This window comes from the organism of the source record quoted next, unplaced genomic scaffold (genome assembly GCF_019419815.1).
Source record: "Pyrus x bretschneideri cultivar Hongxiangsu unplaced genomic scaffold, Pyrus_bretschneideri_v1 Contig2, whole genome shotgun sequence".
NCBI classification, from domain to species: domain Eukaryota; kingdom Viridiplantae; phylum Streptophyta; class Magnoliopsida; order Rosales; family Rosaceae; genus Pyrus; species Pyrus x bretschneideri.
This window is the reverse complement of record NW_025999501.1, coordinates 6,511,924-6,538,478: the sequence shown is the minus strand read 5'-3', so window position 1 is coordinate 6,538,478 and position 26,555 is coordinate 6,511,924. Positions and strand designations below refer to the sequence as shown.

The following is a 26,555-nucleotide window of genomic DNA, read 5'->3' as shown; positions in this document are numbered from 1 at the left end:
CACTTATTGTTATAATTCTGACTCCCTCTGAATCCTACTCTTTGATGAATTCGGTAATAGACTAAAACTTGGGAAAATAAAGAAAACTAAAAACACACAAGATTTATACTAGTTACGTCCAGTTGTGGTTTACATGCCTATTTTCTGATTAAGTTTCCTATTCTATATGGAATGGGAAAATACATTTTCTTACTTGTTCCAATTAGACTTCAAGAATTCCTAGTCTAATTGTACAAGGAAACTTTGATTTTCTCCTACCCCTATTAGGAGAGAATCGGCGCAACTTTAATTTCCCTAATACAATTCCAAACAAAATAGGACATTAACTTCAACAATATTTCTCAAAATCTGGACAAATCATTTATTAGGTTATCATTGAAAGATCGTCTCTGCAAAAGGTCATACATGTACAAGTTTTCCTAGTTACGTTGGCGAGGAGCAGCTTGTAACACAATTGTCTTCTGTAAACAAATCAATAGTCGAAGCCAGCCTCCTCAAGTTCACCTGTGCTTTCCTGATTCACAACCCAAAACCCCAACGCACTGAACAAACTTCAAACAGCATAAGATTTATTAGTCGATCAACACCTATAACACTTCAACTTTTTGCAGAAAGGGCAAAACTCAATTCCTTCCATTGCATTCAAACTAATCTCACAAACCAAACCAAACCAAACTAATCTCACACAGCACGGTAGTCTACCACCCCAAGTGCCTTGAATCAAATACCCTATGACCAAGATAATCGACAATGCCATTATATCACCCAACATAATTCAAGAGTTCATCTTCGCCAGCTAATTTGCTGTATGAAATCCATTGGCTAACCCAGTCCTTCTACATGAATGAACAGTTTGAACAAACCCAGATGATAATTGGACTTTTAAAGGTACCAAAGTAGCAACTTCACAAGTCATGCAGTCAGCACTCATCTGAAAGAACAGAATGCATGATGGACACCTAATCTTACGAGGGCAAACTGAAATTCCAGGAGGAGGATCCAAACATCTATGCAACAGAGATCAGTGTGCTTTGATTAAAGTAAAAAAAGTGGGACTTTCTCTTTTCATGAAATGCCCCGTGAATCGATTTCAACATTACAAGAGAATATAGGAACTATAGATGACAGTTATATAGTCTCATCATTAATTAATTATACCAAGTGGTACATTTAATTATTTGCATTACTGAGATACTAAAAAACCAATGCGTTTCATGAGTAATTAATTATGATAGTTTTTTTCATTATTCCATAATCAGACATAGTGAAACCAAATGCACAATATAGTCACGCTACCAAAATCAAAAATAAAAAAAAATACATTTATAAGGAGGGTGAGTAATTTGCTTACTGCACCTCAATCTCATAATCGTGCATTTAGGCTAGTCTCATGTGATAGGTCTGGAGTCTGCTTGGAAGTGATTTTTGCTTCAGTTACCACCTTTCTGGATGCTGCACTCCCACTTGTTTCTTGAAAACAAAGGTAAGACAATGATTGCAGCCAAGAAACTAAAGTAGGCTTGCGAGTAACATCGTCAGATTCTGCAACCTGTGAATATAACTCATTTAGAATCATATTCTGGCCATCCTTTGGTAGTTGGGCTATTAGCTGTGCCAACTGCTTCATCAAGTCTGGTAGTACCTGAATAAGTAAATCTTAATGTTCAGTAAGTTTAGACACCAAAGTGGAGAGAAAAGAAGGCATAACACCTTTATTCAAACATCAACACTGATGCTCGTGGTAAATTGGAACTGACTCTCTCTCGAATTTTAATGATGTCACTAGATGTCACTAAATTACTTCTATATCAAGTGTTATGCAAACAAACTAGGGCTTGAAACTAGATTCCACATGCAGAACACAGAATAAAGAGAAAAAACGTGGTAAAATTTCTGATGGAAACCAACCATATGAAGAAAAGAAGCAAAATATTAGCTTACCTGTATATCAACTAGGGAAATCAGCCGTAAAAGTAAGTCTAGGATTTTCTTGCCAGGCTCTGACTCTCCTTGCCAGTTCTTCCACATATCAGCCTGGTGAGCGAAGTCTTCAATGCAAAGCCTTTTAGCTTTCTCGACAAGACAATGTATACAATAAAATATGGCTGGGCTTCCAGCAGGAAGATGTCGAACCAAGGCTGCAACTCCAGAAGCCATTCCCTCAAAAGGGGTAATCTTGGGATATTCCTGCCCTCATATTACAGAGAAATCTTGCTGTTGGTACCTTTAATCAATGAAGTGCAAGTTTAACCAATATAGTCACTATCTGCTTAACATACCTGTAGTGATCTTTGCATGTAGTAGAAAACAAGCTTCTCCTTTAATAACTCTCTTTCATCCTGATCAGCATCCTTCCCCGAAGATATGAATGCAGAAAACATAGAATGTGAGGCTCGAGGTACTTTTCCATTAGGATGACCCATATATCTGATTAAATTTGTAATAAGGAGTTAAATTATTCACAATATCCTATATAAGTTCATGAAAGATTTCGGCATAGGATACAAGAACATAGTTGGAGCAACCACATCACCAAATACAGGGCTAGGCAAACGTGCAATGCAAGTTGGTATGACCCGTAGGTAAAACAGAACGCGCGCAGTTTGAACCTCATCCTTGGTCCACACATATTCCATCTTTCGCAGGAAAGAAAATTCTGATAAGCAACATTAGAAATCTATCAAATCAAAGTATCAATACAAAAATGAGAGGGTGACAAAACTAAATTTAAGACCTCATTCCAGAAAAGTCAAATGTTAAATGAAATTTAGGGCTAAGACGGCAACCAAAGCATACCTGGGCCGTTCGTCAAGTCACCATAAGTGGGCATGGATCTTACAAAAGATACACAAGCAGAATCACTTTCCTGGACACTCACAACAATACCTCGAATTGTATCCATGTATTCTGGCAAACGAATGCGGCGGAAATACTCGAGACAAGAAAACGAAATAAGTATTCGTACTGATGTATCCATTTGAGTTTCTTGAGTGAATTTTGAATTCAACTTGTGCTTTGTGACGGTCAATGCAAAAAGTACAACCATAAGAAAAGCAGATTCAGCAATTTTCTCCAAATCTCCAAGTACTTCATCCTCTTTACCACGAAGAACCAAAGCCACCTGTCTGTGCTCCATGTATATCTGTTGACAGTAATCCCACAGAAGATTCTCCACCATATGTTGGCTCTGTTCATCAACTGAAACATAGAGATTGCAGAAAACACCGGTAATGGCCCCCGCTTCCTTAAAAGCAAGACTTTCCAGGTGTTCCCTGACCTCATTAATCCTTGGTACAGCTGAACTGTCATGCATTGGTTTAAGTACCTTCATGTATAAACGTCTCAAGGGAAAGATTTCAGTCAACAATGCAGAAGCAAGGCATATAAGCAAAGGGGCACGAGCAGAGACCGCACCAGTTCGAGCCAATGCTATCGAAACACACTGTAGCAGAAGATTATCTGCGAGATCATTATCTGAGCTGGCAAACTCTATAGTTCTTGAAACTAACTCTCTTGCTACAGATTCTATCCGATCTTCTGCAGACCTTCTCAATCTGGAAATAGTGTCCATCCCAAGACCACTCACTATAGATCTACTTAACGCCCTCAGTACTCCAGCTGCAGCCATGACAACAGCAAACGGAACATAATTTGCTTTATCGGTCTCTAAAACCTCCCGGGAAAAGGTATCAACTTTTTCGACAGAGCGAAAACTGCTCAAACCAGACATTACCCATTCCATCAAATGCAGAATCATCAACCCATGACAAACACTACCAGGAGGCCCACTTTCCTTACCCCAAACGCTCAACACGAAATCCAAAACAGTAACAAAATGAACATTCACAGAAGAAGATAGAGCATACCCAATTCCGGCAAGCAAGTCCGGAATCAATTCACCAAATGACCCAAGTACCTGGTAGTCCTCCGCCAACAGCCTACAGAGCAGCCCCAAGCAATCTTTTTTCGAGCTTTCGGAGGCCGAATGAGCGAAAGAGAAGGCACCCAGAAGGAGAACGCCTTCAGAAAAGAGGGCAGGACTCTTGTTTGATACATACTGGGTAGAGAAGAGATTAGAGAGAACTTCCACAGCGGAATCAATGAGACCCGAATTGGGCCGGGCGGATTTCCGGACCCAAATATAAAGCAGTCGGAGGAAGAGCGGATAGGACTGAGGAGGAAGAGAGAGGTCGGGAGAGGAGAGAATGGAGAGCAGAAGCTTGGCTTGGGGCTCGGCAACGTGGAGAGAAGTCTGGGAATTGGCGAGGGTTTTGAGGGACTGGAGATGGCGGGATTGGAACGATTGGTGTTGGAGGCAGTCGCGGAGCTCGGCCCATGCCTGAATTATGGCTCTTGCGGATGAGGTGGATGAGTTTCTGGAGACGGCGGCGGAGGTGTTCCTGCTGCTGCCACCGCCGCTCACACTCCTCAGCCAATCTTCAAGGAAAAGGTGCGGAGCTGATTTTGCCGCCATTGTACCAGCTTCCAACTGTAAACCCTAATTATTTATATGAACATGTTATGTCAGTTCAACAGTCAACTTGGGCCATTTCCGGTAAATTCAGAAATAAAGGGGATTCAGAGGACACAGTTTCCACCGCGCGTTAACAAACGTCCGTGCAAAAAAATGAAAAAGGGTATTACTTTTGTTGCTCATATTGGTAAATTGGACCCGGTGCTTATATTTTCATCTAAATATATCATCATTTGTATTATATTTTTAATAGAGAAAAGACTCACGTATGTTGACGGATCCTACTTTTATTAGGAAGATGGTATGTATAACAGTACAAATAAATAGTAAGTATAACACTAATGAAAAATTTATCAATGTCGTCCTTGAATATGAAAACCGTACATCAATATCGTCATTATGTCAAAACTTTATAAAATTGTGTTGTATGATGATGTGCCTTAGGAGTGGGAGGGATCCACTTTATCTAATAATGGAATACGAGTCTCTCTCATTTTTTTGCAGTGTCCTTTTATCACACTTTCTCTTTTGTCTTTTTTTTTTTTTTTTATATAAAAAATTCAAAATAAGATATTAACGTGATTCATGAGAAGAGAAGGAGGAGGAGAAAAACCTACTCCAATAATAATGGGTACATGGACTATACAATGTGGTATCCTCAACGTTATCCCCAAAAGAAGCAACAGAGGAGGAGCTAAGCAAGAGCAAGCGAAGATGTCAGTGTCAGCTGTGTTGGGGTCTCATTCGGTGCCGGTGGGTCGTTTGGAGTGACCAATTCAGCCCCATTGTGCGGCTCAACCACCGGTAATGGTGGTGGGTTGATGATAGAGTGCTCGTCAAGGCCACAGAAGAAGGCGACTGCGCACCACCGGAAGACTCGGCCACGCAAAACGCAGCCGTGGTTCGTTAAACGCAAGCCCACTGTGTACGCTCCCCTGCAGAGTGGACCTTGCTCTCCAGTGCCGACGAAGCTGCTTCCGCTTCTGCATCTTCTCCGGAAGAGCCTTCCACTGCCGAGTAGTCGGTCTCAGTCAGTGGAGCTTCTTATTTACCCCCAATTAATTCATGTTGTTATGTTTTGTCTAATTTATATCTGGAGATTTGAAGCTGTTTGTTTAATTTCAATTAATATTTACTTGTTTAAAATGAATCATCAGAGTCAGAATTTGAACTCATTTGTTTGGACATTATGAAACTTGGGATTTCAACTGGAGTGGCATAACGCAAGACTTGCAAGTTGCAGAAATGGGGTGCGGGGAGAGAATTTCAGATTTTAATGGCATTCATATTGATGAACAGAGAAATTTCTTGGTAATTGAACTCCTTCAACCTTTTGATTTGTGGAGAACATAATATATTCCATTTGGACGAAGAAGTTTAAGATTACTAAGAATTGTCAGAACCCAAATGATATCTACAGAAACAATCGAGCCCTCAAGTCACCGCGTGTCTCAAAATGATCAACTCCATAACTCGCCAAGAGGTACGCGACTTTGTTTTTCCAGAACCAGATATATGTCACGGCCTCAACAACCAACAGAAACCATACTGGGATGAAACTGGGGATGAGCAGCCGATTATCACCTGTGGATTGTCGGACTTATGTTCTCCCTGACCGTAAAATATTTGGCCGGCCTTCGATTTATCAGCATTGCTCCTTCTCTGTAGATTGCTTGGTCCTTCTGCAGTTTCTTCTTTATTTTTTTATCCTCCATGCTGGCTTGTTTATGGTGCGAGTCCGGGCTGATTGGGCTCTGCGGCTTGGCTGCCCTTTTGCTCTGGTTTCCATGTTCCTTCTCAGAAAAATAAAAAATTTATAACTGAGGACTTCAACAAAATCCCCATATCTTTCAGGAAATGATATCCTCACTTGCACATTTTTCGCTCCTGTTATAGCACTTACCGCCTTCAGACAACATTTACATGATTACAGTTTCATTCGGAATTAGGCCGCACATTCAAAGTCGACTGGATTGGGGTCTGAGGACTCTGAACTCAGGTTTCCACCACCAGCTGGGAAATCTGTTTCACCCAGATGGACAAAGTGATTGGGATTGGGACCAGTAAGCCGCTCTAAAACGTGCGCTCAGCTTGAAAGCTGCGGCACAGCACATGTTTCTGCACAACTGTAATACTAACAATAAAAAGTCTTTATGGGAAACCACCAGAACAAATATACTCTCACAAAATTGTCTACCACCCCTCGGCCCTTGCTGATTTAAAATAGCTTGCTTTCTTTATGAGCAACACATCAAATAATAAAATCACAGAGCACACCTGATATACTATCAATTAACACAAAACATAAACAGAATTGCTGGATAACGATCATCAAAATAAATACTCACAGTTCACGTTGAAGATTTGGAGGAGTTGCACCTCGCGTTCCATGAATGTAATCTGCATTTATTGATCCACAAAACCCTGCCACACCAGTTGCCACATCACTGCACACCTGTGACGGGAACGAGACATTTTAGAAGGTCAGTGCATGCAACGATACATTTTAGATGGCTTGACTTACATGACAATACACCTTCAGCCATCCATGTCAAGCAACCGAAGTCTGATTGATGCACTCTTTCTGCTTAAAAGCAAACTTCCACATAAGCCGTCATAACAGATCCAGGCGCATACCACAAACAATACAAGTTAATGTAAACAAAATACTTCAGTGTATCTTAACTACCCTCCCTTAAGAACAATCTACATTTGATCTTCTGATCTGCTTGATGAGTTACTCGAATAATCTTTTCAAATTCTGTATCTGACAGGAGCAACTGAACCTCTAATTGAAGTCTCTGTTTACTCCAATACAATGTGTTTAATCTTAATACCCAGACACATGGTACTAATATAGAAGCAACCAAAGCTGTAAACACTGACCCATGTAAAACTGATGTCAACATAGAAATCAGTGGGATGACTCTCCTAATAATCTACTTCTTTGAATTAGTGATAGAACAAATTCTCCCAAAATCTTAATACTCATTTGTTGAATTTACAACGCTCACGAGGCACCCACACAGCCCCACACACACACACACACACACACAAAAAAAAAAACACAAGCTTCTTCAATGAAAGAGAATATCGTAAGAAGATGGCATTCCAAATTGTGAATCAACATAAAGAACTTTTACAGCAATTTTGTAACAGCAGACATGGCTCACCACACAAATACACGCACATGAGCATAAGCTGTACAAGCATTCACAAACACAGGACCACCAAGTGTCATACTTGACAACGTTTAAATTTCCGTACAACCTTGGATATAGAAAAACCAGTCTCAACCTCAATGCCAGCTTCATAGCTAAAAGGGGTAACTACTAAGTACAAAAGATGTAGGAACGCTCTTTGTTGAATTACATGCCAAGAAAACACAAGTACTAACAGACAATGAACACTGCCTTTTTTTTGAAAACACTAAACAGGAAGCATATTTGCTATATGTATGATATGGTTGGGCATTTTCACACATAGTTTTCGCTCTTTTGTATGGTTGGGCATTTCACCCTAATCCTAGTAGGACTTTAACGAAGCGGTCAAACATGGTTCCATCAATTGTAAAGACCATGACAACACATTTATATATGCCTCCTAGCAAAACAAAACCTAAGAACCTTGCTTCTGGAGACGCAAGTCGTTAAGAGCAGATGCCATCAATTGCTCTCCAGTAACTGATCTGCACTGTTTGACGAAATCATCCCTGGCCAGCTTTCCACCCTGCAACATTGAGAAATACCGAAAACATTTGATTCTTAGATTACATTTAATTGTTCATATATTTTATAATGCACAGAGAGACTATGAACCACAATTCTGAACAAGTGAAAGGAAGATTGCTCACCTTCAACTCGCATACCAAAGAGGAAAGTTCCTGAACTTTAGAAGGAGGAAGATGGCTCTTAATCTTCGAAATTAACATATCAACAGGGTATGCTCTTCGCACCGATTGAGCTGAAAATCCACAAAACAAAATCAGTTATCATCAATGAAAAAGTATAACATAAATAAAACAGATGTAACAAAAAAGCATAGAAGAAACATACCTGGCACGTAATTCGACTTGTAACTCACAACACACTCCGGAAGCACATGTCTATTCATGTTGGTAGACCATATGACATACCACTTGGGATTCTTAGGATCATCTGCACCGTTATCGAATTCCACACCAGAAGGGTAACATTGTTTAGAACCTGCCTCAATTTTTTCAACATTGCCTAGTATAACCCGGCACAAAATAGCATATTTTTCGCCATTATCATCCCACTCCGACTGCCCAGCACTGTAGAGTTCAGCCATTACAACATCAAATTATCAACAATTCAAAAAACTCAAAGCCCTTAAATTAAACCGCCAGAAAAAGGAAATGAAACACCAATTGAAAGTACCTTAGAAAAGGCACCGATAAATGCGAAAGATGAAGACCAATGCCATGCGACTGCGGCCCAGAAACCTTGCTGGGTGCGCCAAACCCATGTGTCAAAATGCCTTTCACATCGTTGCCCGACACTCCGCACCAGGCGTATATGACATTGGCCGAGCCCCGAGCCGCCGTGGTGATCTCAATTTGCTTCTGAAAGACCTCCAATCGAGCCTTATCCAACGGCCCGTCCCGAACGCACTGATGAATTGCCGTCACAGCAGCCGCGAGATCAACCTTCTTCATCCCGGCGAGAAACAAATTGCTGCAAACAGTATAAACCCTCTCAGGTTCTCCCACCAACCTCACATTCGGCCACTCCGAACTCCGCGGCGTTATTGACGACGTCACTTCGTCCTCATCCATCGGCCGTTCCCCCGTCTGCCTCTTGCCCAATACCCGACCCGATACGTTGATCCGTTTGTTGATTTGGACCTTGGGACTATCCGACCCGTCCACCAAATCCTCGCTGACAAACGCCCTAGGGAAGAAGGGCTTGGCGTTCACGTCAATCCAAGCGATCGATCTCTGAGTCCCAGCCCCCAAATCAATCTGCAACATCCGCACAAAGTCAAACAAAACCGTTGACCCCTCGATTTCAACGCTGACGACCGCCTTCCGCTCCACGAAACCCGAACGCAGAAATTCGACGATCGGGGTCGGCAAGTCATTCCATGAATCGTTCTGGAAGAACATAACACGGGCCGGGGCGGCGCTCCGCTTGAAATTGGAGGGGTAGTACATCCGATTGGAGGGCCGATTGCAGAAGTTTTTAGAACTCGCCGAAGAAGACGACGGCGAAAGCATCCCCTGCGGTACCCTAACGGTGACAGATTGGACAATTTTCTTGGGGGTGGGGGTTGCGCTGGAGGCCATGGATTCTACTGTGTGGAGCTTTTCGAGCTGATGCGACGGCCTCACAGAACTCAAAGAAACTCGTAGAATCAGGGGATGTTGGGTTGGCGTTAGGATTTATTGGGCGGAATATGGAGTGTGAATTACTAGAACACCCCTCTATGGCGGTGCTTTTTGTTCGAATAGTTTGAGTTTATGAAAGGGTAAACTCGGTAATTCACATGTGCGTTATGCGGCTGGCGTATCTGTTTCCTTCGGCCCAAAGAAAATTATTTAGAGAGAGAGAGAGCGGGAGGAGAGAGAACCGTTGGAATGGGTTTTGATGATGTGGATATTTGTTGTTTGGATGAGTTTTATACGGTGCAAAAGGCGGAGGGGAATAAATCCCCATCGCGGTAGGAATCCCATTGAGTATAGGAAACCCATCCTCACTGGGAAAATGAATTATAAACGGTTACATGTACACGTGAATGGCACGTGATAACGGAAATTATTGGGCCTTTTTTTTTGTTTGGGGAACAAACAATATATTATTTACATAAAATAGAGTGCAAGAAAGGATTAAATCTGGTAGGCTAACAATAATTTAATTCAAATTTGTAGAATCAAACTGTCACCGCTTTGGATTCTGATCACGTCCTCATGGTTTTATTTCTGAGACCTCAGGCCCCGACCACGTCCTCACGGTTTTATTTCTGAGAACTCACACGAGAATTTCCTAGTGAGTCACCCATCCTAGGATTACTCTCGCGCAAATTTGCTTAACTTTGGAGTTCCGATGGAACCCGAAGCTAACGAGCTTCCAAAAGTCTTCGTGCTAGGTAGAGATGAGAATATACATATAAACCTTACAGGATCCTCATCCCTGGAGATGTATAATCTTACACAAACCTAATACCTCTCCATTATAAGTTAAGAAATACCACTAAATCTTCAATTAAAAAAAAGTATATGAGAAATAAAAAAGAATGTGTTAATAGCAATTACTCAATTTAATTAAGGTAAGGAACATGATTAAACATATACTGTGCCTACTACGGTTTAATGAAAAAAATATTTATGGGCTAAAGGGATTTTTATTTTATTATGTGCTTGATTAAGGAAAGTACAGGTACATAAGAATTCCTAATGCGAAGGATGCATCCAATTACATTTTGGAGTAATATTTTTCCCTCTTAATCTCTCTTCCTTTCATACTCTTCTTATTTAAACAGTTACGATTAAATCACGTTAACATTTTGTATTGAATTTTAAATTCTATAAGGATAATTTTTTATAAGGAAATTGTTTATATTATAAATCATTCTATAAGAATATTTTTTTTGCAAAAATAATATTATTTAGTGATCAAACTATATAAAAACATATTACATTACAAACGATCTAATTTATTTACGATAATTGGTCGATTAAACGATATTAATTTTAATTGATTATAAAAAAAATAATTTATAATGCAAACGATTTCTACCGTAAACACAAAGTTAAGTGATTAGAATGTTTTGATGAAAACTCCTTAATCTTATGGAACCAAGATCTTCTCTTTAGATCGAAGTATTTATTGTCGTCTTTTTTTTTTTTATTAGAAAATCTCAGTTATGGATCGAGGCTTTCTCGCTTAACCAGACCCGGTTCACTTTTACTAGGGATTTCATGCTTTTGGCTTCCCAAAACCAAAACACTCGTTCATCGGAAGAAGGAAGCAAAATCAATGTCCAGGAGTTGAACAAATTCTGTCTTCCGACCAAACTGAAACCCCTGCTTCTTCCGAATCCACCACAACCGGTGAGTCTACCTTTGTCAATCAGTCTCTCATGTTCTCGTCTCTTCATTTCATTTTCCCAAGACACAATTTTTTTTTTTTTTTTTTTTTTTTTTTTTTTTTGCAATTTGGGGCAGATGAGGGAACTTTCGTTGTACCGATATTTTCCCGGCTGCCAATCAAAAAATATTAGGGGTTATGTTTTGTCTGCTGGCTTTTGTATCATTGTTGGTAAAAGACTAACACTGTATTTGGATGAAAAAATTTAAAATTATTAAGAAATTTTAAAATGATGAAAATTGAAATGACAAGATTTTATTTTTTAGAATTTGTGAATTTTCTTATTTGGTAAATCTAAAAGGACAGTGGAATTGAATACGGAATTTGTTATTTTTAAACTCTAACATTATGTTTGGGCAAGGAAAATAAACTTAAAATTTTGGTAAAAGTCTAAATTTATAAATTGACATATACCAATTCCTTTGTTTGGATTCATACACATAGAAATTTAGAATTTTCGCGTGAAAAAAAAACTTGGAATTTGAGAGCTCCAATTTCCAAGTTCAAATTCCATGCAAATATGTGTTATTTCCCAATTTCTATGATTGAGAGTTTAAAAATCATAAATTCCGTATTCAATTTCATTGTTCTTTTAGGTTAACCAAACAAAAAAATTTACAAATTCTAGAAAATAAAATCTCGTCATTTTAATTTCCGTCATTTTGAAATTGCTTAGTAATCTTAAATTTCTTCATCTAAACATAGTGTAAATCACAAAAATTGGGAAATGACACTTATTTACATGAAATTTAAACTTGGGAATTGGAGCTTCCAAATCCCAAGTTTTTTTTCCATGCAAAAATTCTAAATTTCTATGTTTATGAATCAAAACAAGAGAATTAATGTATGTCAATTTATAAATTCTGATTTTTACCTAAATTTCAAGTTTAATCCAAACATAGTAATGACTGGGACAAGGACTTTTTTGTTTATTTTTATTCAAGCGATATTCAATTCTAATCTAAACTATGAGGAGGGGGATTCGAACCGGGATATGTTAGTGTAACGTTTACTGTGTTTTTAGAGCTCTGTTTGTTTAAATACAATGTTTCAGTGGAAGACATTTTGAGAATGTTTTTGAGAGGATCCGAATTTTAGATTTTCGTATGTTTTATTGTTTTTGTGTTACATGCAAAGGGCTGTTGGTCTGCTATAATTTTGGGTGGAAATGTCGGCTCCATTGACGCCGTCGAAGAGACCACATGAGGAGAGCCTTGCAGAGACTAATGGGAAAGGGAAGTTGCAGAAGTCTGAAAATCAAGCTTCTGAACTCTCCCCTGGCAATGTTGCTTTCAGGGTACTGTGCCCTGCGTCCAAAGTTGATAATGTCACTGGGGAAGGTGGCTCTGTCATATCACAGATTTTTCAAGAAACTTTTGTAAGGGTTAGAATTGAGGAAGCTGTCCCGGGATGTGATGAAAGGGTTATTGTTGTGGGTTCTGATGGAGAGAATGATGTTGGTAGCGAGCATATAAAGGAGGATGGTGTTGAAGAGGCAAATGTGGATGAAAAGCATGATGGTACTAGGGAGCCAAGAGAAAAGCATGATGTATCTCCATCTTTGCTGAGGGCTCTGAAACTTGTTTTTGAGAGAATAGTTGAAGGGGAAACAGAGAGCGATGGAGCGGATGAAGAAAGTAATAAGTCTTTGACATTTGTTTGCAGATTACTAGTCCTTTCATCTCAAGTGGGATGCCTCTTGGGAAAGGGTGGTAGTGTTATCAAACAAATGTCATCTGAAAGTGGGGCACAAATCCAGATCCTTCCCACAGATAAACTTCCGTCATGTGCGGCAGTTTGCGATGAACTAGTTCAGGTAACTTCAAATATCACTATATATTATGTAATACCATCAAGCATTGCTGCAGAGTACATAATTTTATTTTAGTCAAGATATGAATAAGTGAGTTGTGCCTACTTTAACAGTTTCCGTCACTCAGATCTTATTTAATCAGCAGGGTTGTCAAAATGCTCATGCAATGAAATATTGCGGATGTAATATTTACGCATTGTATGTAATCTTTAAGCATTGGAAATTTGCACAGTACAGTAGAATTTGGTTTACGTGTATATGTTGATGATTCTGATGCAAAAATTTCTATTTGGACATCCTATTTTGATAATTCTGCTGCAGATTTCGGGGAACATTGATGCAGTTGGGAAAGCTATTGAATATGTTTCCCGGCAGCTTTTGGATAATCTACCTCATGATAGTGACACTTCCCTTGCCAACACCACTGGGACATCATCTAATTCATTCGGTCAACCTCTTCTAAGACAAGAAATACATCCACCACCTAACCACTCCGAAGGGGCTCCTGATATTTATAAGCCTGGAGATTTTGCTGCTCATCCAGTAAACCCTAAATTACATGGAAGTGGCATCCCTGGTAGGATGAAGCCTTCTCAGGAAGTCCTAACTTTCCGCTTATTGTGCCCTGAAGAGAGAGTAGGTGGTGTAATTGGCAAGGGAGGAACCATAATAAAGACACTTAAGCTAGAGACAGGCTGCGAAATCAGGGTTATGGAAGGTGTTCCTGACTCAGACGACCGTCTTATTGTTATATCTGGTCCTGTGGTATGGTTTTGGCTTTTTCTTCTTATTGGACACATGTTTTTGGCGCACACAAGAGAAAAACGATACACACACATTGACAAATAGAGGCACACACAAGCATGCACACGGACACAATCTAAGCTGTTTGACATACAATTTACTATTGCAGCATCCAGATGACAGGATATCACCAGTCCAAGATGCCGTTATTCGTGTGCAAAGTAGGATATTCAGGGCTGTACCTAATAGCAAGGAACAATCCATGATGGCGAGGCTTCTTGTTTCCTCTAATCAAGTAGGTTGTCTCCTCGGAAATGGTGGTACCATTATTGCGGAGATGAGAAAGTTATCTAGGGCCCATATCCGTATAATGGGGAAGGATCAAATTCTGAGATGCGCTTCAGTTGATGAAGAAGTTGTTCAGGTGTGTTTTCCTTAGTGCATGCGTGGTTCTTTGAGTCTGAAAAGGTTGGCCAGATCTCTATCTTGGGTATCATTATGTGAAGTGGCTGCTTTTGCTTCTCAGTTTAGTTGCTGTAAACTTTATGTGGATTTGTGCATGTTGTTGATATTAATAGTCCAGAAATGCTGTCTTTGTTTGCACGCAAGTGTTCCGTGTTTTATCATATTTAACAAACTCAGCCTTTTTTTTCTAATCAGCTGTGGTCGCTGCTAAACGGTTCCTCTTATTACAGATAAATGGAGAATTTGAGGCCGTTAAAGATGCTCTTCTGCAGATTACCACTAGGTTGCAGCATCACCTTTTTCGTGATGCATTTCCTTCTATACATTATCATCAAAATCCTGCATTTTTGGATCAACCTCCATTTCAATCATATCTGAGGAGGGACTTCTCACCTCCAGGAATGCATTCTAATTTAGGCCCATCATTGCACAAGTTTGTTGCTGTTGGTGGCCTGCCCCCTCATGGTAGTTTTCATCCTCACGACGATCGTCCTCCCTTTGTGCACAATATTCATAGGTTAGGTGCCCGCCCACATTTATCCGAGAGAAGACCTTGGGGCCCTCAGGTATTTAGTTGTTATAGACACTTTTACTTATAGTTCTGCTTTAGATGGTTTCTGTATTTCTCCACATACATCTGTTTCAACTTTTGTTGATTTTTTCAGTCAGGTACTTCAAAATTTTTCATCATATGTTTGTTTCATCTTGAGATAATTATGTGTGGAAATTGATCTGCACTCTATGTTAGTTTGAAACGGGCAAGTCTAATTGTACGTAAGTTGCTGATTTACGTTTGTATCCCAAACTTATCCACAGGGACTTCATGAAGGTGGTGGTCCACTAGGCTTGCCAAACTTTCCAGGTGCTCCTCAAAGAAGAATTCCAGGGTTTGGAGGAAGCCAACCAGCAATAGTTACCAACACCACTATTGAAGTTGTCGTGCCTAGTTCCCTTGTTCCTATTATAAATGGGGAAGATGGTGAATGCTTGAAGCAAATACGTCAGGTACATTCTTGATCTGACCTTGTTGGCGTAAAGGAAGAAAACAAGGATTAATAACATATTATTAAATAGATGGCCGTGAGGATATTTGGAAATGGAATGAAATACACTGAGAAGCCTGTAAGTATATGGGGTAGTGTACATCTGCTCAGAAAAACTGCTCCCACCTGATTGACGTTTGCTTGCTCATAATCGCCCTTCCCCATTACTCCTAATTCCACAAAATTAGGTGACCAATTTTTTTCTATTGCTTTTGCACAATGTTAATTAGAGAATCTATGTTCGTCGCTTCAGACATAGTCTACTTATGTCTAGAATCAACGCAAATAAATTAATTGTCAGGATACACCAGTTGAACTAAAACCAATGGAGTGGCATAGATAGATAGAAATATGGAGAAAGAAGGGAGGTGAAACTAAGAAAGAAAGAGGGCCGCGAGAGAGGACAGAAGAGGGTAGTCTAGGATTTCAATATTCTTCAATTGTTTGCATAATCGAGTTTAAATTCGTACGCTACATTAAGTGGATCTCACTATGCTTGGTGTTATATGCAACAGGCCTTGCCTTGCCTTGTGCTTGGAAATAAATTGAGCTGTTCGCAATATGCTGATTATCGTTATTATTTTTGTAAAAAAAACCTCAAATTCGATTGGCCTGTCCTTTGCTTACTGTGTGCTTGGTTTTCATTGCATGATAAAGTTCCAACTTACAAATTTATTGGAATTTGGAAGCGTATATATACATATATTTAATTATTTATGATTCTACAGTTTCATTTAGTAAGAACATGCTTTGTTGCATAGCATTTACACTTCTAATATGACCAACACTGTTCCAGATTTCTGAAGCAAAAGTTACCATTACCGAGCCCAAGCCTGGAGCAGTTGAAACTGTTATTATAATATCCGGAACACCTGAACAAACGCACGCTGCGCAGAGCCTTATTCAAGCATTTGTGATGGGTGAGACCGAATCTTCTTGATTTAGGGTAATGCTTTTCTTCTTCTTAATTTGGTCATCATAACTGGGTACATTTATAGCACAAATAGCACAATATATAGAAGTTGGTATTATATACATATACACTGTACCACAATAGTATCAAATTATGCTTTTGTTATTGTTTTGTTATAAGTCAGGTCTCTCATGCTCTCGCTAAGTTGCATGAAAGAACACTCCATATAGTTTGTAACGTCTGCTATTGGAAAACAGTTTGTCAGCTGAAGACTCTGAAGATTTAGATCTGCAGAACCATAATGTTGCAGTCCCAATAATCGTGAGATTTCTGAACCTAACAGTGCAAATTCGTTGGTCCATACATGAAGAGTGTTCCTCCTTTTCAAGTTATGCGAGGATCCCTTTTGGCATCCATGAAAGTTGAAGAAAAGATTGGCTTGGATAATAAGGTTGTAGTAAGTTTCGAGAAAGTTTTAATATCACATTCTAACCTGTCTTGTGTATCCGATAATCTGAGCATGTGTGAAACTTTTATATGAAATGTTAGATAACCTTGCCATGTCAATTTTAGGTAAATCCAGTCTAAACTATTTTTTTCTCAAAAGGAAATAAAAAAAAAATTTCAGAAAGCATGACAACTTTGTCTTTCATTCATTTCTGTGTGCGTCTGCGCAATGAAACATGCCTTACCATTACTTCCTAGTACATGCTAAGCTATCCTTTTTCAGTAAGACTCCAATTAATGACGTTAATGTTAATATCAGAACAGTAAACAAAACCGGTCCTTGTCAGGTGCTTAGATGAGTTTAGATATTTACTCTTGTGTTTGGCAAACATTTGGTTACGTTGTTTTGAAGTGAATGTCTTGATTAGAACAGTTTTAGTTAAGGTTCAGGTTTGTATGCTGTCTTTCGCACTCGACTTATTTTTCTCTCTAACTATAGATTGTAACATGCAACATAGAATCTATAACCTCCATTGTGCCTATACTGAAAATCTGATTAATTACAGAGGCAAGTTGTTAGATGTATTAACCTTGGATCCATGTTGACAATACGGTGGATGGTGTTGCGTAATTATTTTCTTTTATTTTGTGCTTAAATATTCATGTTTAAATATAATGTCTTATTTATTTCTGGTAGGGTAAACATTTTTATGTTATGATCAGCATAAATCACAACATAGTGTTCAAAGTTTGACCCATCTGACTCATCTGTCGTTGTCATTTATAGAGAAACAAGCTCAGTTTCGTTTACCTATTGTGAAAATTCAGCGGTGTCGAAACCCCTGGGGATAGTGGTGAGACCTCTGAGGATAAGTGGGAAGAAGAATTAGGTTTAGGCTAGGTTAAGAGTTTGGTTCCCTTCACCGGAAATAAGGGAAGTCCAACTTGCCCTACCGAAAAGCCTTCGTAAATGAATTAAGAGTAACTGGAGGGTGTGTTATAGTATATAGTACTATCTTGTTGGCTTAAAGATATATGCATCTACGAAACTGTATGTTCTCAAATATTGTTTCCGTAATCCACATTCCTTTATTTTGGTTGTTCCTTCCATTTACTTTTTCTCTTGTTTGAGAAATACATTGCAACCGTGACCAGTTTGATAACTTCAAACTTTAGGAGATATTGAAAATTACAGACTTTATTACTATGAGGGTTTTGCTGGAAACAATTAATCACACACTACTCAAACCTATATATATATATGTTATATAAATAGGGAAAAGGGACTACTATTGCTCAGTGTGGAAGGGCTTGTATTTCTTGACATCGGTTGTCAGACCTTGAATGGATGCAGCAGCTGCAACAAGCGAAATCACCAAGCACACCCAGCTCAGAATCTTCATCCAAGTCCAGGTGAAAGAAAACTTGGGGATTTTTGTCCTTGCCATGTACATCTCTATCGGGAAGTAGACTGTCAGTGGCCAGAACGAGGCTGCTCCGAGCAATGCCAGGAAGTCATTGAAGAACGGGAACAACATGGCCAGGATTGCGGTCATCACCACGTATGCAGTCCTCCACACCAATCTGAAGGAGTTGACGCAGAATTGACCGCAAAACGGAATGTTAATGGGGTACTCGCTGTTGATGAACTTGCTATCTGGCCACCGTTTGGCGCATTTGCTTTCCACAAACCCGAATATGGGCTGGCAGAAGACCTGAAGAAGATGATCATGTCATGCACGCGGTCATGTATAAGAAACAGTAAGAGTATTGTTATTTATACCATCGCAACTGCCAGTCGTATTGTGTACCATCTCTCTAATACAGGTATATTTCATTTAGATGTGTAGTTGCATGAGTAGATAAGTAATGTGCCAATTTAGATTCTGAATTATTACGCGATTAAAAATTAGGTCCTTAAACTCTTGTTTTGGAAACATCAGCCCTTAAACTAATTAAAATCTATCAGTACATCCCTAATATAAGATTCGAAGTGATTATATTCAATTTTTAGTCAACTAAGTCATGTGACTTGCATGTGATACACTCTGAAGGGTATATGGTTGTTTTTCATGAGTCTAAGGGATTATTTTTTTTTAATAAAGAGTAAAGAGAGTTAACTTTGGAGGATAAACAAAAAATTAGATTTCCAACTAATATGCAATGCTAAGGATTCATAGGCAAGAAAATAACAGTATTACCTCTAAAATGTGGTTGACAAAAAATGGGATAAAACTATAAAAGTAGTTTTGAATATAATAGTAGGGATGAAATTAACAGTTTTTAATGAGTTTTGGGACTTATTTTACCGAGATAATAGTTTAGGGATTTAATTTTACTCGGTTGATAATTCAATGACTAAATTGATGATTCACCTTAGATAGATAGATAGATTATTCCACCTCTACTAGAACGATGGTACCCAACATAGTCATGGTTAATAAGGGCTAAATTACCTGGTAAGCACCGATTAGGTGGATGGCGATGCAAATGTTGGCGATATCAACAAGCCAAAAGGGTTCATAGAATCCGAAACCGGTGAGAAAGTTTCCGGGTGCATCATTCCCAAAAGCTGCATAACCAACGGAACCGCAGAGAACATAGAACAGGGTGGTGGTCGCAATGCCAACGCTAGTTGCCCTCTTCATGGCCTTGTTCTCTGCCGGGGGTGATTTCAGTGTGTCCTGCAATTAGGCCAATTCCATGAGCCACAACCATACTCTTATAGGATTATTCTTACAAGTCTGGATTCCACAACCTATAAATTTTCACTTTCAGCAGTGTCTAGTAATTAATACGGGAGATGATTTTCACACATCTCTTTCAAGGTTATCTTCTGTCATTGGATTGAGTAAATTGAACGGAAACAACAAATAAGATTAAAATAAATGTGTAGAAACTAGATAAATAGTTTGTGTTATTATTTTAAATATACATCACCTTTTTTTTAATGAGAAAATGACTTGTCTAGCAACTCACTTCGACGATGATCACCTACCCCTTGTTTTAGACTCTTTTTGGTGTGAAACTATTTGCTTTTTATTATAATATATCACCATTTTATTAAAAATTTCAATCCAAAAATGTATGAAGTTTTTCTGTCAAACTTAATAAGAAATGTTCTTGTTAAAATTATCATAAGCACTTTTACTCAATTCAAAAGCAATTTTCTAAGAAGTCACTAATTGTAGGTATAGCCACAAATAAACCAAATTTTCTTCTATAATACATACCACTGAGTGATATAGAAAATTAAAACAGTTATATGTTAAAATAGGAGTGGTCCAAAAGGAAAAAGCTAAGGAGACCACCTACAAAATATAGTTTAAATAGGTAGTCTCTCTAGCATCACTTGGTCCATAAATACAATAGTTAAATCTTATATAAACTTGTATCACATAGTAGTATATGTAACCGAACCCAAAATCAAAGAAACAAACAATCATGCCAAAAATTATCAAAAGAAAAAGAAAATAAAGACATGACATGCACATTTTCCTTTAATCATTATTATGGCATAGAATTTAAGAAAAACTAATGAAAATTATTTGAAAATTTTGAGTTTTAACAATAAGAACAAAATAAAGGAAAAAGTGAATAGTATCAAAATTGACTTTTTAATGTAAAAATATAGTTTTTCGTTAAAACAAATAGTACCTGAAACTTTTTGTTAAAATTCTCTAAAATTTATGTCCAATTTTAGGATGCTAAGTTCCGTTCGATCATGAGACAACTTTAAAGAGATTCGATTCATTTATTCATATTTCACGTCTCATATTTGGGAGGAGAAAGACGTGACAGATGACAACGACCTAACTTATTTTATAAAAAGAAAAAAGGATGGACGACAAGAAAAGTAGAAAGAATTTCGTATCTTTTTCTTATTTTTTTAAAAGGTCCACCTTATTTGATGGCCCAAATTTTGCCTTTGTGGACCACCTTTGATGATGGTGCTCTTGGAATCTTTTATAAAGTGGGCTGTACGGTCAAAAGAGTTAAATAAAAACTAATATACTAAAAAAAAAAAAAAAACAAAATTAGCATAAAGAAGGAGAAAATGAGTTCGCGGAGGTCTTTTTTCTTTAGTTGTATGTAGCAGGCTATATATTAGATTAGAAGAAATTAACATGTTTTAACTTTTAACTCTTCATTTTCTTACAAAATGATATCGTATTTTACAAACAAGGACATCAAGCATAAAGGCCTAAACATTTTATATATATATATAAGATGATATTTTAAAGTACTCTAATTTATGAAAAAGAGACTCTAATGCATGAAGATAAATGATACTTTCGGCAACTGATTTAAACATGCTGTTTTGACTTTTCATTTAAAGGTACATAATCTTCTCAAAATTTTGAACCATTTAACTTTATGGTTACCTACAACGTAAAGCTTCCAAATTATATTCCATTTTCGTGATGCAAAAACAAAAAAAATTGTAACATTTATTAATTGTCTTTTTGTTAGATTGGAGAGGTTACCGGACCACTTCCATTCCAAAACAATTTCTCACTTTAGGTCCCTATCACTTTTAAGTTATCGGACCACATTTACGTTTTTCTCTGGCTAACTTCGGATAAAACCTAAGTCCAATTTGCCACTTGCTTAATTATTGAGTAAATTATCAAGAAAGATCCATGCAGAAAACCAGACACTCCATGCTTCCATGTTTCTCTACAAAAAGATGGATTTTATATGTATCTAGTAAAAGAAATATGTCAATGCACTAAATTGACATATTTATTAACACGAACTTTAAAATAGATGGATAATACCAATGCATGTGAGATCTGTTTGTATTAAAAAAAATGCGTAAACAAACATTGTTGTTTTGTGTGTTCAAATTCTTGATTTTTAAAACGATAATCATGAAGACCGATTGTAGATAAAATCGAGATATTTGTTAAGATAAGATTGGAAATGAGCATATTTGATATCCGACCTACATCTGGACTCCATATATCGACCCTATCTTAATTTTTTTATAGGTCTATATATATATATATATATATGAAAAACTAGCACAGTTGGATCACCCCCGACATTTAACCAGGCACACATATCAAGTTGCACACGTAAAAGAATATGGTGCCAAAATATTTTGTTTCGATTGGCAAGGACAAAACAAGCCATGCTGCATGCATGTGAGATATATGTATGTACCTAAATCATTGATATCTGACAAACGTACACGCCCCAGCAAGCCTTGTGTTCGTATTGTTTTGTTCATTTGCGCTTCCCGCTAAACAATTAGTAACGTTGCTAGCTAATTGAAATTATGTTTTGAGAACACTCTAATACGTGAATTAGTAATATTTATAGTATAATTAAGTGTAACTGTTGCACTTAATTTTTTTAAGACCTACACAAATACCTAATGATGCTTAAGTAGTATCAATAAACTTGTCGCTTAAAAGATTTGTTAAAGTTAAAATTTTGTCCGTTAAGTGTTACTGATTACATTTCTTACAATTAAAATAGAACACCTTTTAATAAAAGTAAAACTTTCGTAAAATAAGTCAATTTACTTGTAGTTCTAGTGGGCACAATACGGTAGGGTTTATAGATTAGGTTTGTGTGTGTATGGATATGTAATATTACGATGATAAGGTGAAGATATATAGGTAAGGAGTGACTTGCCTGTATTTCCACAAGAACGGTAGAGTATGCATAAGCAAAGGCAATGTCTCCAATGGCTTGGAATGTCTTCCAAACTTTCTCGGAGGCCGACACATCTATCCCGACTGTAGTTCCGGTTAAGGTAGTCCTTGCATGTGGTCCACCTAATTCATTTTCCATACAATAACAAGTTATATTATCCATTTATATACCCATATTACATATATAAACATATATATCATCTGTACATATTTGAATATGTTAGGGAATTAGGGTTAAATATTACCTATAACTTTTGCTACGGAGAGGCCAAGGCCTATTGATGAATAGGCAAATGACATGACGGCTGCAAGTATTGAGAGCCACGAGAGTTTATGAAAGTTTTGTATTTGGCTGAGAAAGAGTTGGATGCAAGCAAAGATTATCATAAAAGGGTTATTTGATGTGTGACACTTGACATGATGACCATGCTTGTGAAAACAATTCGACCTCTTCACCGCCCTGCATTATTACAAAACCTCAAAGTTAATTTCACTCAAAAAAATGAAAACAAAAGAACGAAAGGTTATTGCAATCTTGCTTATCTTTTTACAATAAATTCTGTTTTATTAAAGAAAGCGCGGTATATATAGAACCATCGTAAGTACCAAAATTTGTTTAAAACCTCTTAAATATTTCACTGTTTTCTTTATTTGTTACAAAATATAAGAGTGTTTTTCACATTTAAAGGTCTTATCGTCTAATTTTTGCTATAATAAACCGAGATTCTAATTAAAAATGACTTACACACAACCAAATATTGTATTTCAATAATATTCTATACTAAACTAATCTAAAATACAGATATCATTGGCTGCCTATCTCATTTTATGGTCAAATTATGAAGCCCGAGTTTATTATTTGTATATATGTATATATATATATATTAACGCATAGACAGATAGGTTAGTGTGCATGATTTGGTGAACAAATTCTGCGAATCTAATTCATGTCGTTGAAAAAGTAAAGTAGAAATAGAGATTCTTGTCACATAAATACTAAATAAGTCAAAAAAGTAGTAGTCATTTGTTGAATATCGATGCTAATGTGAGCGGCTGCGGCTACTTACACCATGCTGATGGATGCAGTAATTGTATAACCGATAGTAACACCAATCAGATTTCCATACTGAGCCAATCCACACAGCTGCACTTTTCTGCCTCCTGCTCAAACAAACCCGACAAAAATCGCCAGATTAATTACACCTTTGATTAATATAATATAAACTAATAAATTAATTAAGTAAATAAGAAGATAATATGTATATATTACCTAGATTGGCTTGTACGACATCCATGTAGGTGTAGTTTCTTTTGCCGCTGACAGGGTCGGGAGACCTGTAACAGTCGGCGAGCAGAGTGGAGGTGAAGAAGGTGATGAAAGAGAAGGCGATGAGAATAGCAGGCCCTGCAACCCATCCCAACTGAGCGATTGTCCATGCTAGAGACAACACCCCGGACCCTATCACAGCCGTTATGATATGTGCACTAGCAGTCACCCATGTCCCTTCAAAATTTCACAAAACCACAAAATCACGTAAGTATATATGAATACATGCATATATTTCTTATTAAACAATTGAATGAGATTCTGAGTTCAAATCTCTTAGACGACAATTGTGTGTATATATATATGTGTGTGTGTGTGTGTATGTATGTATGTATACCGGTTCTTTTGGGACGGCCATCGTCGTCCACGTTCTTGCGAAAGTCACCGTTTTCGATTATTGCAGGGTTGTGCTCTATGTACATGCTAGTCTTCTGAAACTGGCCTGCCATCTCTCTCTCTCTCTCTCTCTCTCTCTCTCTCTTGATTTGTAGCTCTTCGTTTTAGTTGCAGGGGAGTTGAGAGAGAAATTGCACCAAAAGGGTTTGGTACTTGGGTTGTTATAGAGAGAAATGGGGAGTGAGGAGAGTATATATGAATCAGTGAAAAGGAAGGGGGGGTGGGTGAGGGGAACATTAAAAAGGTGATTGGGGGAGAAAATACTGCAATGAAGGGTGAGGACCATAGTCAAAACGAAAACTTGTGCAAAAGCAAAACATGTGTAGTCAAAGACTCAAAATGGTAGGTAGGAAATTGAACGATTTATGAACCGAATTTACTTGAAAATGCAAATAAAGCAAAAAATAATGCTAGAATATCACATATTTATATCATATTAGTGTTTTATAGCATGCAATAAATTAGGCATAAAATAAATACTTAATAGATAAATTCACTAAGGATATTAGGGGGAGCTTTACCACTTAGTACTACGGTCTAGTGGTATTCCTCTTTCACTTGTAAGTGAGAGGTATTTGGTTCGATTCTCGTCAAGACAATTTTGAACCACATTAGTGTTAGTTCATTGTGAGGCTAAGCTTACTCATTCTCTCTTAGTGTAGATAATACTCGATACTCGTTTGTTAAAAAAAGTAAAATAAAATAAGGGGAGACCCTTGGAGATGAGTTTACCCCTTGGAGATGAGCTCATTCACCTCTTGTAAATAATGTATCTTGACCATACTACTTTTATAATCGGAATCATTTAATTTCTTAATCTTCATTGAAAAATCATCTCTATAATATGAATTATTTAGTAATTCAAATGTGTAGAACAAATAAACGGTGTAGGTATTAAGTAATATATTTATGATTAACCTTTCATGTATTTGATATGTTTAGATGATTAAACGATCTATAATTGGAATGATTTTTTTTTAGGATTGATTGTCAAATAAAGAATAATAAATTGAACAGTTCTAATAGTTGATTTTATTAAGTGAAAATACATTATTTGCAAATATATGAACGTAGTTTCTCTTATCTTTTCCTAAAAGGAAACAAAAAATGGCTATAATAATAGGGGCTTTGAGAGCCTAGGCTAAATGGTTGGCTTGGAAATTGTCCAAATTATTATTAGGGTTTAGTGTGCTTGTGCACCGTTGATAGTGGTAAGCTTAAATTAAGGTCCCCACATTCGTTGGTTTTGGATTTGGTCCATCCATTTGGAGGGTTTGGATGGCACCCATTGATTGTGGATTTTGAAAGTTAGTGTGAGAATAACTCTCTCTCCCCTCTATCTCTCTGTCTCTGCATTTGTGTAATCTCATACATCTCATACACCTGTGCTTTAGGGCGGTCCCTCTGCTTGCGACTTGGGTTGGTCTCAGAGAGTCCACCATTCTACATCAAGAGTTCGAAAATAGCACGGAATTATTTTGTTTTAGCACATGCTTTCCTTCCTGTATTCGACAGTAAATATATTTCATTGACCTCCATTGAATTGTTTACGATTATCATAATGTATGCTGGCCCTGCGGCTGCCGACTATATTTCATCATGTACATATCTTCAAAGAGACAATATAATTATAACTCTTTAACACATAATATTGTACCTTATGAGTTATTAATTAGGGAAATGTCGAACAGCTAACTTTTGTTTGCCATATACTAAAAACTCTAGTCTCATTTTTATTAAAATTTTGAAATACAGGCATGCATTTGAGTCTGCTCAAATAATAATTAATTAAAATCCAATCAAATAATAATTAATTAAAATCCATTCAAACTCTTTGCGTAGTTCTCACATTTAATTTAGAGGTTATATTTTTTTTAGTACATCGATATTTCTACACTAGGGGAGGGAGAGTTCGGCTAAGCCACACAATAAGCAGCCTAATTTGGTATCGAATTCGCTATCCACAATATTCAAATCTAAGACCTCTCACTTCTAAGCGAAGAGTAATACCATCAGATCATCGTACTAAGTGACTAGTGGTTAGATTTTTAAAGAGTTATAAATTCATGGAGTTTGATGGAATACAATGGACTCCCATGAGTTTTATGTGAAATTTGAGTTTATTTAAAATTTGAGAGAGAGGGCATGAATAGTCTAA

At 37.5% G+C, this 26,555-nt stretch overlaps 4 protein-coding genes and 1 long non-coding RNA gene across 15 annotated transcripts; 2 read left to right on the top strand and 3 right to left on the bottom strand.

The window, feature by feature from the left end:
* Window positions 1-337: 337 nt before the first annotated feature.
* Window positions 338-4,633, bottom strand: LOC103947995. Of its 3 annotated transcripts, none has more exons than XM_018647652.2 (6): window positions 2,797-4,633; window positions 2,506-2,656; window positions 2,280-2,427; window positions 1,942-2,187; window positions 1,357-1,642; window positions 338-836 (listed from the first exon to the last, which is right to left on the bottom strand). In XM_018647652.2, the coding sequence occupies exons 1-5, from the start codon at window positions 4,472-4,474 to the stop codon at window positions 1,364-1,366; spliced, it is 2,502 nt and encodes an 833-aa protein (XP_018503168.2). In that variant the 5' UTR covers window positions 4,475-4,633; the 3' UTR covers window positions 338-836; window positions 1,357-1,363. The 3 variants fall into 3 exon arrangements, with proteins under 3 accessions (XP_018503168.2, XP_018503170.2, XP_018503166.2); XM_018647654.2 differs by having other exon boundaries at window positions 338-551; XM_018647650.2 differs by lacking the exon at window positions 338-836 and having other exon boundaries at window positions 1,134-1,642.
* A 1,196-nt stretch (window positions 4,634-5,829) lies between these two features.
* On the bottom strand, window positions 5,830-9,733 carry LOC103947959 (probable inactive poly [ADP-ribose] polymerase SRO3). 8 transcript variants are annotated; one of them, XR_007258042.1, is made up of 7 exons: window positions 8,875-9,733; window positions 8,530-8,768; window positions 8,328-8,437; window positions 8,101-8,203; window positions 6,999-7,058; window positions 6,823-6,929; window positions 5,830-6,600 (listed from the first exon to the last, which is right to left on the bottom strand). XR_007258042.1 is itself a non-coding variant. In XM_048583184.1 (6 exons), the coding sequence occupies exons 1-6, from the start codon at window positions 9,711-9,713 to the stop codon at window positions 6,919-6,921; spliced, it is 1,362 nt and encodes a 453-aa protein (XP_048439141.1). In that variant the 5' UTR covers window positions 9,714-9,733; the 3' UTR covers window positions 5,830-6,918. The 8 variants fall into 8 exon arrangements, 2 of the variants coding, with proteins under 2 accessions (XP_048439141.1, XP_048439140.1); XR_007258043.1 differs by having other exon boundaries at window positions 5,830-6,496; XR_007258044.1 differs by having other exon boundaries at window positions 5,830-6,361.
* Window positions 9,734-11,260: 1,527 nt separating this feature from the next.
* On the top strand, window positions 11,261-17,139 carry LOC103947958 (KH domain-containing protein HEN4). Of its 2 annotated transcripts, XM_048583182.1 has the most exons (9): window positions 11,261-11,546; window positions 12,721-12,808; window positions 12,866-13,399; window positions 13,718-14,161; window positions 14,310-14,564; window positions 14,836-15,171; window positions 15,422-15,610; window positions 16,445-16,594; window positions 16,819-17,139. In XM_048583182.1, exons 2-8 carry the CDS (start codon window positions 12,752-12,754, stop codon window positions 16,586-16,588), a joined length of 1,959 nt encoding a protein of 652 aa, XP_048439139.1. In that variant the 5' UTR covers window positions 11,261-11,546; window positions 12,721-12,751; the 3' UTR covers window positions 16,589-16,594; window positions 16,819-17,139. The 2 variants fall into 2 exon arrangements, with proteins under 2 accessions (XP_048439139.1, XP_009357222.2); XM_009358947.2 differs by having other exon boundaries at window positions 12,721-13,399.
* Window positions 17,140-18,188: 1,049 nt separating this feature from the next.
* LOC103947957 (amino acid permease 6) lies at window positions 18,189-24,603 on the bottom strand. The gene is made up of 7 exons (XM_009358946.3): window positions 24,339-24,603; window positions 23,945-24,178; window positions 23,742-23,835; window positions 22,920-23,134; window positions 22,655-22,797; window positions 19,465-19,692; window positions 18,189-18,723 (listed from the first exon to the last, which is right to left on the bottom strand). The coding sequence occupies exons 1-7, from the start codon at window positions 24,448-24,450 to the stop codon at window positions 18,298-18,300; spliced, it is 1,452 nt and encodes a 483-aa protein (XP_009357221.1). The 5' UTR covers window positions 24,451-24,603; the 3' UTR covers window positions 18,189-18,297.
* On the top strand, window positions 24,071-26,046 carry LOC125476742. The gene is made up of 2 exons (XR_007258038.1): window positions 24,071-24,208; window positions 25,792-26,046. It is a non-coding gene; the product is annotated as an uncharacterized LOC125476742 (long non-coding RNA).
* Window positions 26,047-26,555: the final 509 nt, after the last annotated feature.

Bases quoted from the DNA above. Each gene is read 5' to 3' on its own strand.
- LOC103947995 (XM_018647652.2), bottom strand. From the start codon at position 4,474: ATGGCGGCAAAATCAGCTCCGCACCTTTTCCTTGAAGATTGGCTGAGG. The intron at 2,657-2,796 runs GTATGCTTTGGT...GTTGCTTATCAG, and splicing joins TGACTTGACGAACGGCCCAG to AATTTTCTTTCCTGCGAAAG. The intron at 1,643-1,941 runs GTAAGCTAATAT...TTACTTATTCAG, and splicing joins TTTCCCTAGTTGATATACAG to GTACTACCAGACTTGATGAA.
- LOC103947959 (XM_048583183.1), bottom strand. From the start codon at position 9,713: ATGCTTTCGCCGTCGTCTTCTTCGGCGAGTTCTAAAAACTTCTGCAAT. The intron at 8,769-8,874 runs GTACTTTCAATT...TGAACTCTACAG, and splicing joins TTATCGGTGCCTTTTCTAAG to TGCTGGGCAGTCGGAGTGGG. The intron at 8,438-8,529 runs GTATGTTTCTTC...GTGGATTTTCAG, and splicing joins CAAGTCGAATTACGTGCCAG to CTCAATCGGTGCGAAGAGCA.
- LOC103947958 (XM_009358947.2), top strand. From the start codon at position 12,752: ATGTCGGCTCCATTGACGCCGTCGAAGAGACCACATGAGGAGAGCCTT. The intron at 13,400-13,717 runs GTAACTTCAAAT...ATTCTGCTGCAG, and splicing joins TTTGCGATGAACTAGTTCAG to ATTTCGGGGAACATTGATGC. The intron at 14,565-14,835 runs GTGTGTTTTCCT...CTCTTATTACAG, and splicing joins TTGATGAAGAAGTTGTTCAG to ATAAATGGAGAATTTGAGGC.
- LOC103947957 (XM_009358946.3), bottom strand. From the start codon at position 24,450: ATGGCAGGCCAGTTTCAGAAGACTAGCATGTACATAGAGCACAACCCT. The intron at 22,798-22,919 runs GTAATATTTAAC...AAAATGAATTAG, and splicing joins CTCCGTAGCAAAAGTTATAG to GTGGACCACATGCAAGGACT. The intron at 19,693-22,654 runs GCAAGTCACTCC...GCCTAATTGCAG, and splicing joins CCGTTCTTGTGGAAATACAG to GACACACTGAAATCACCCCC.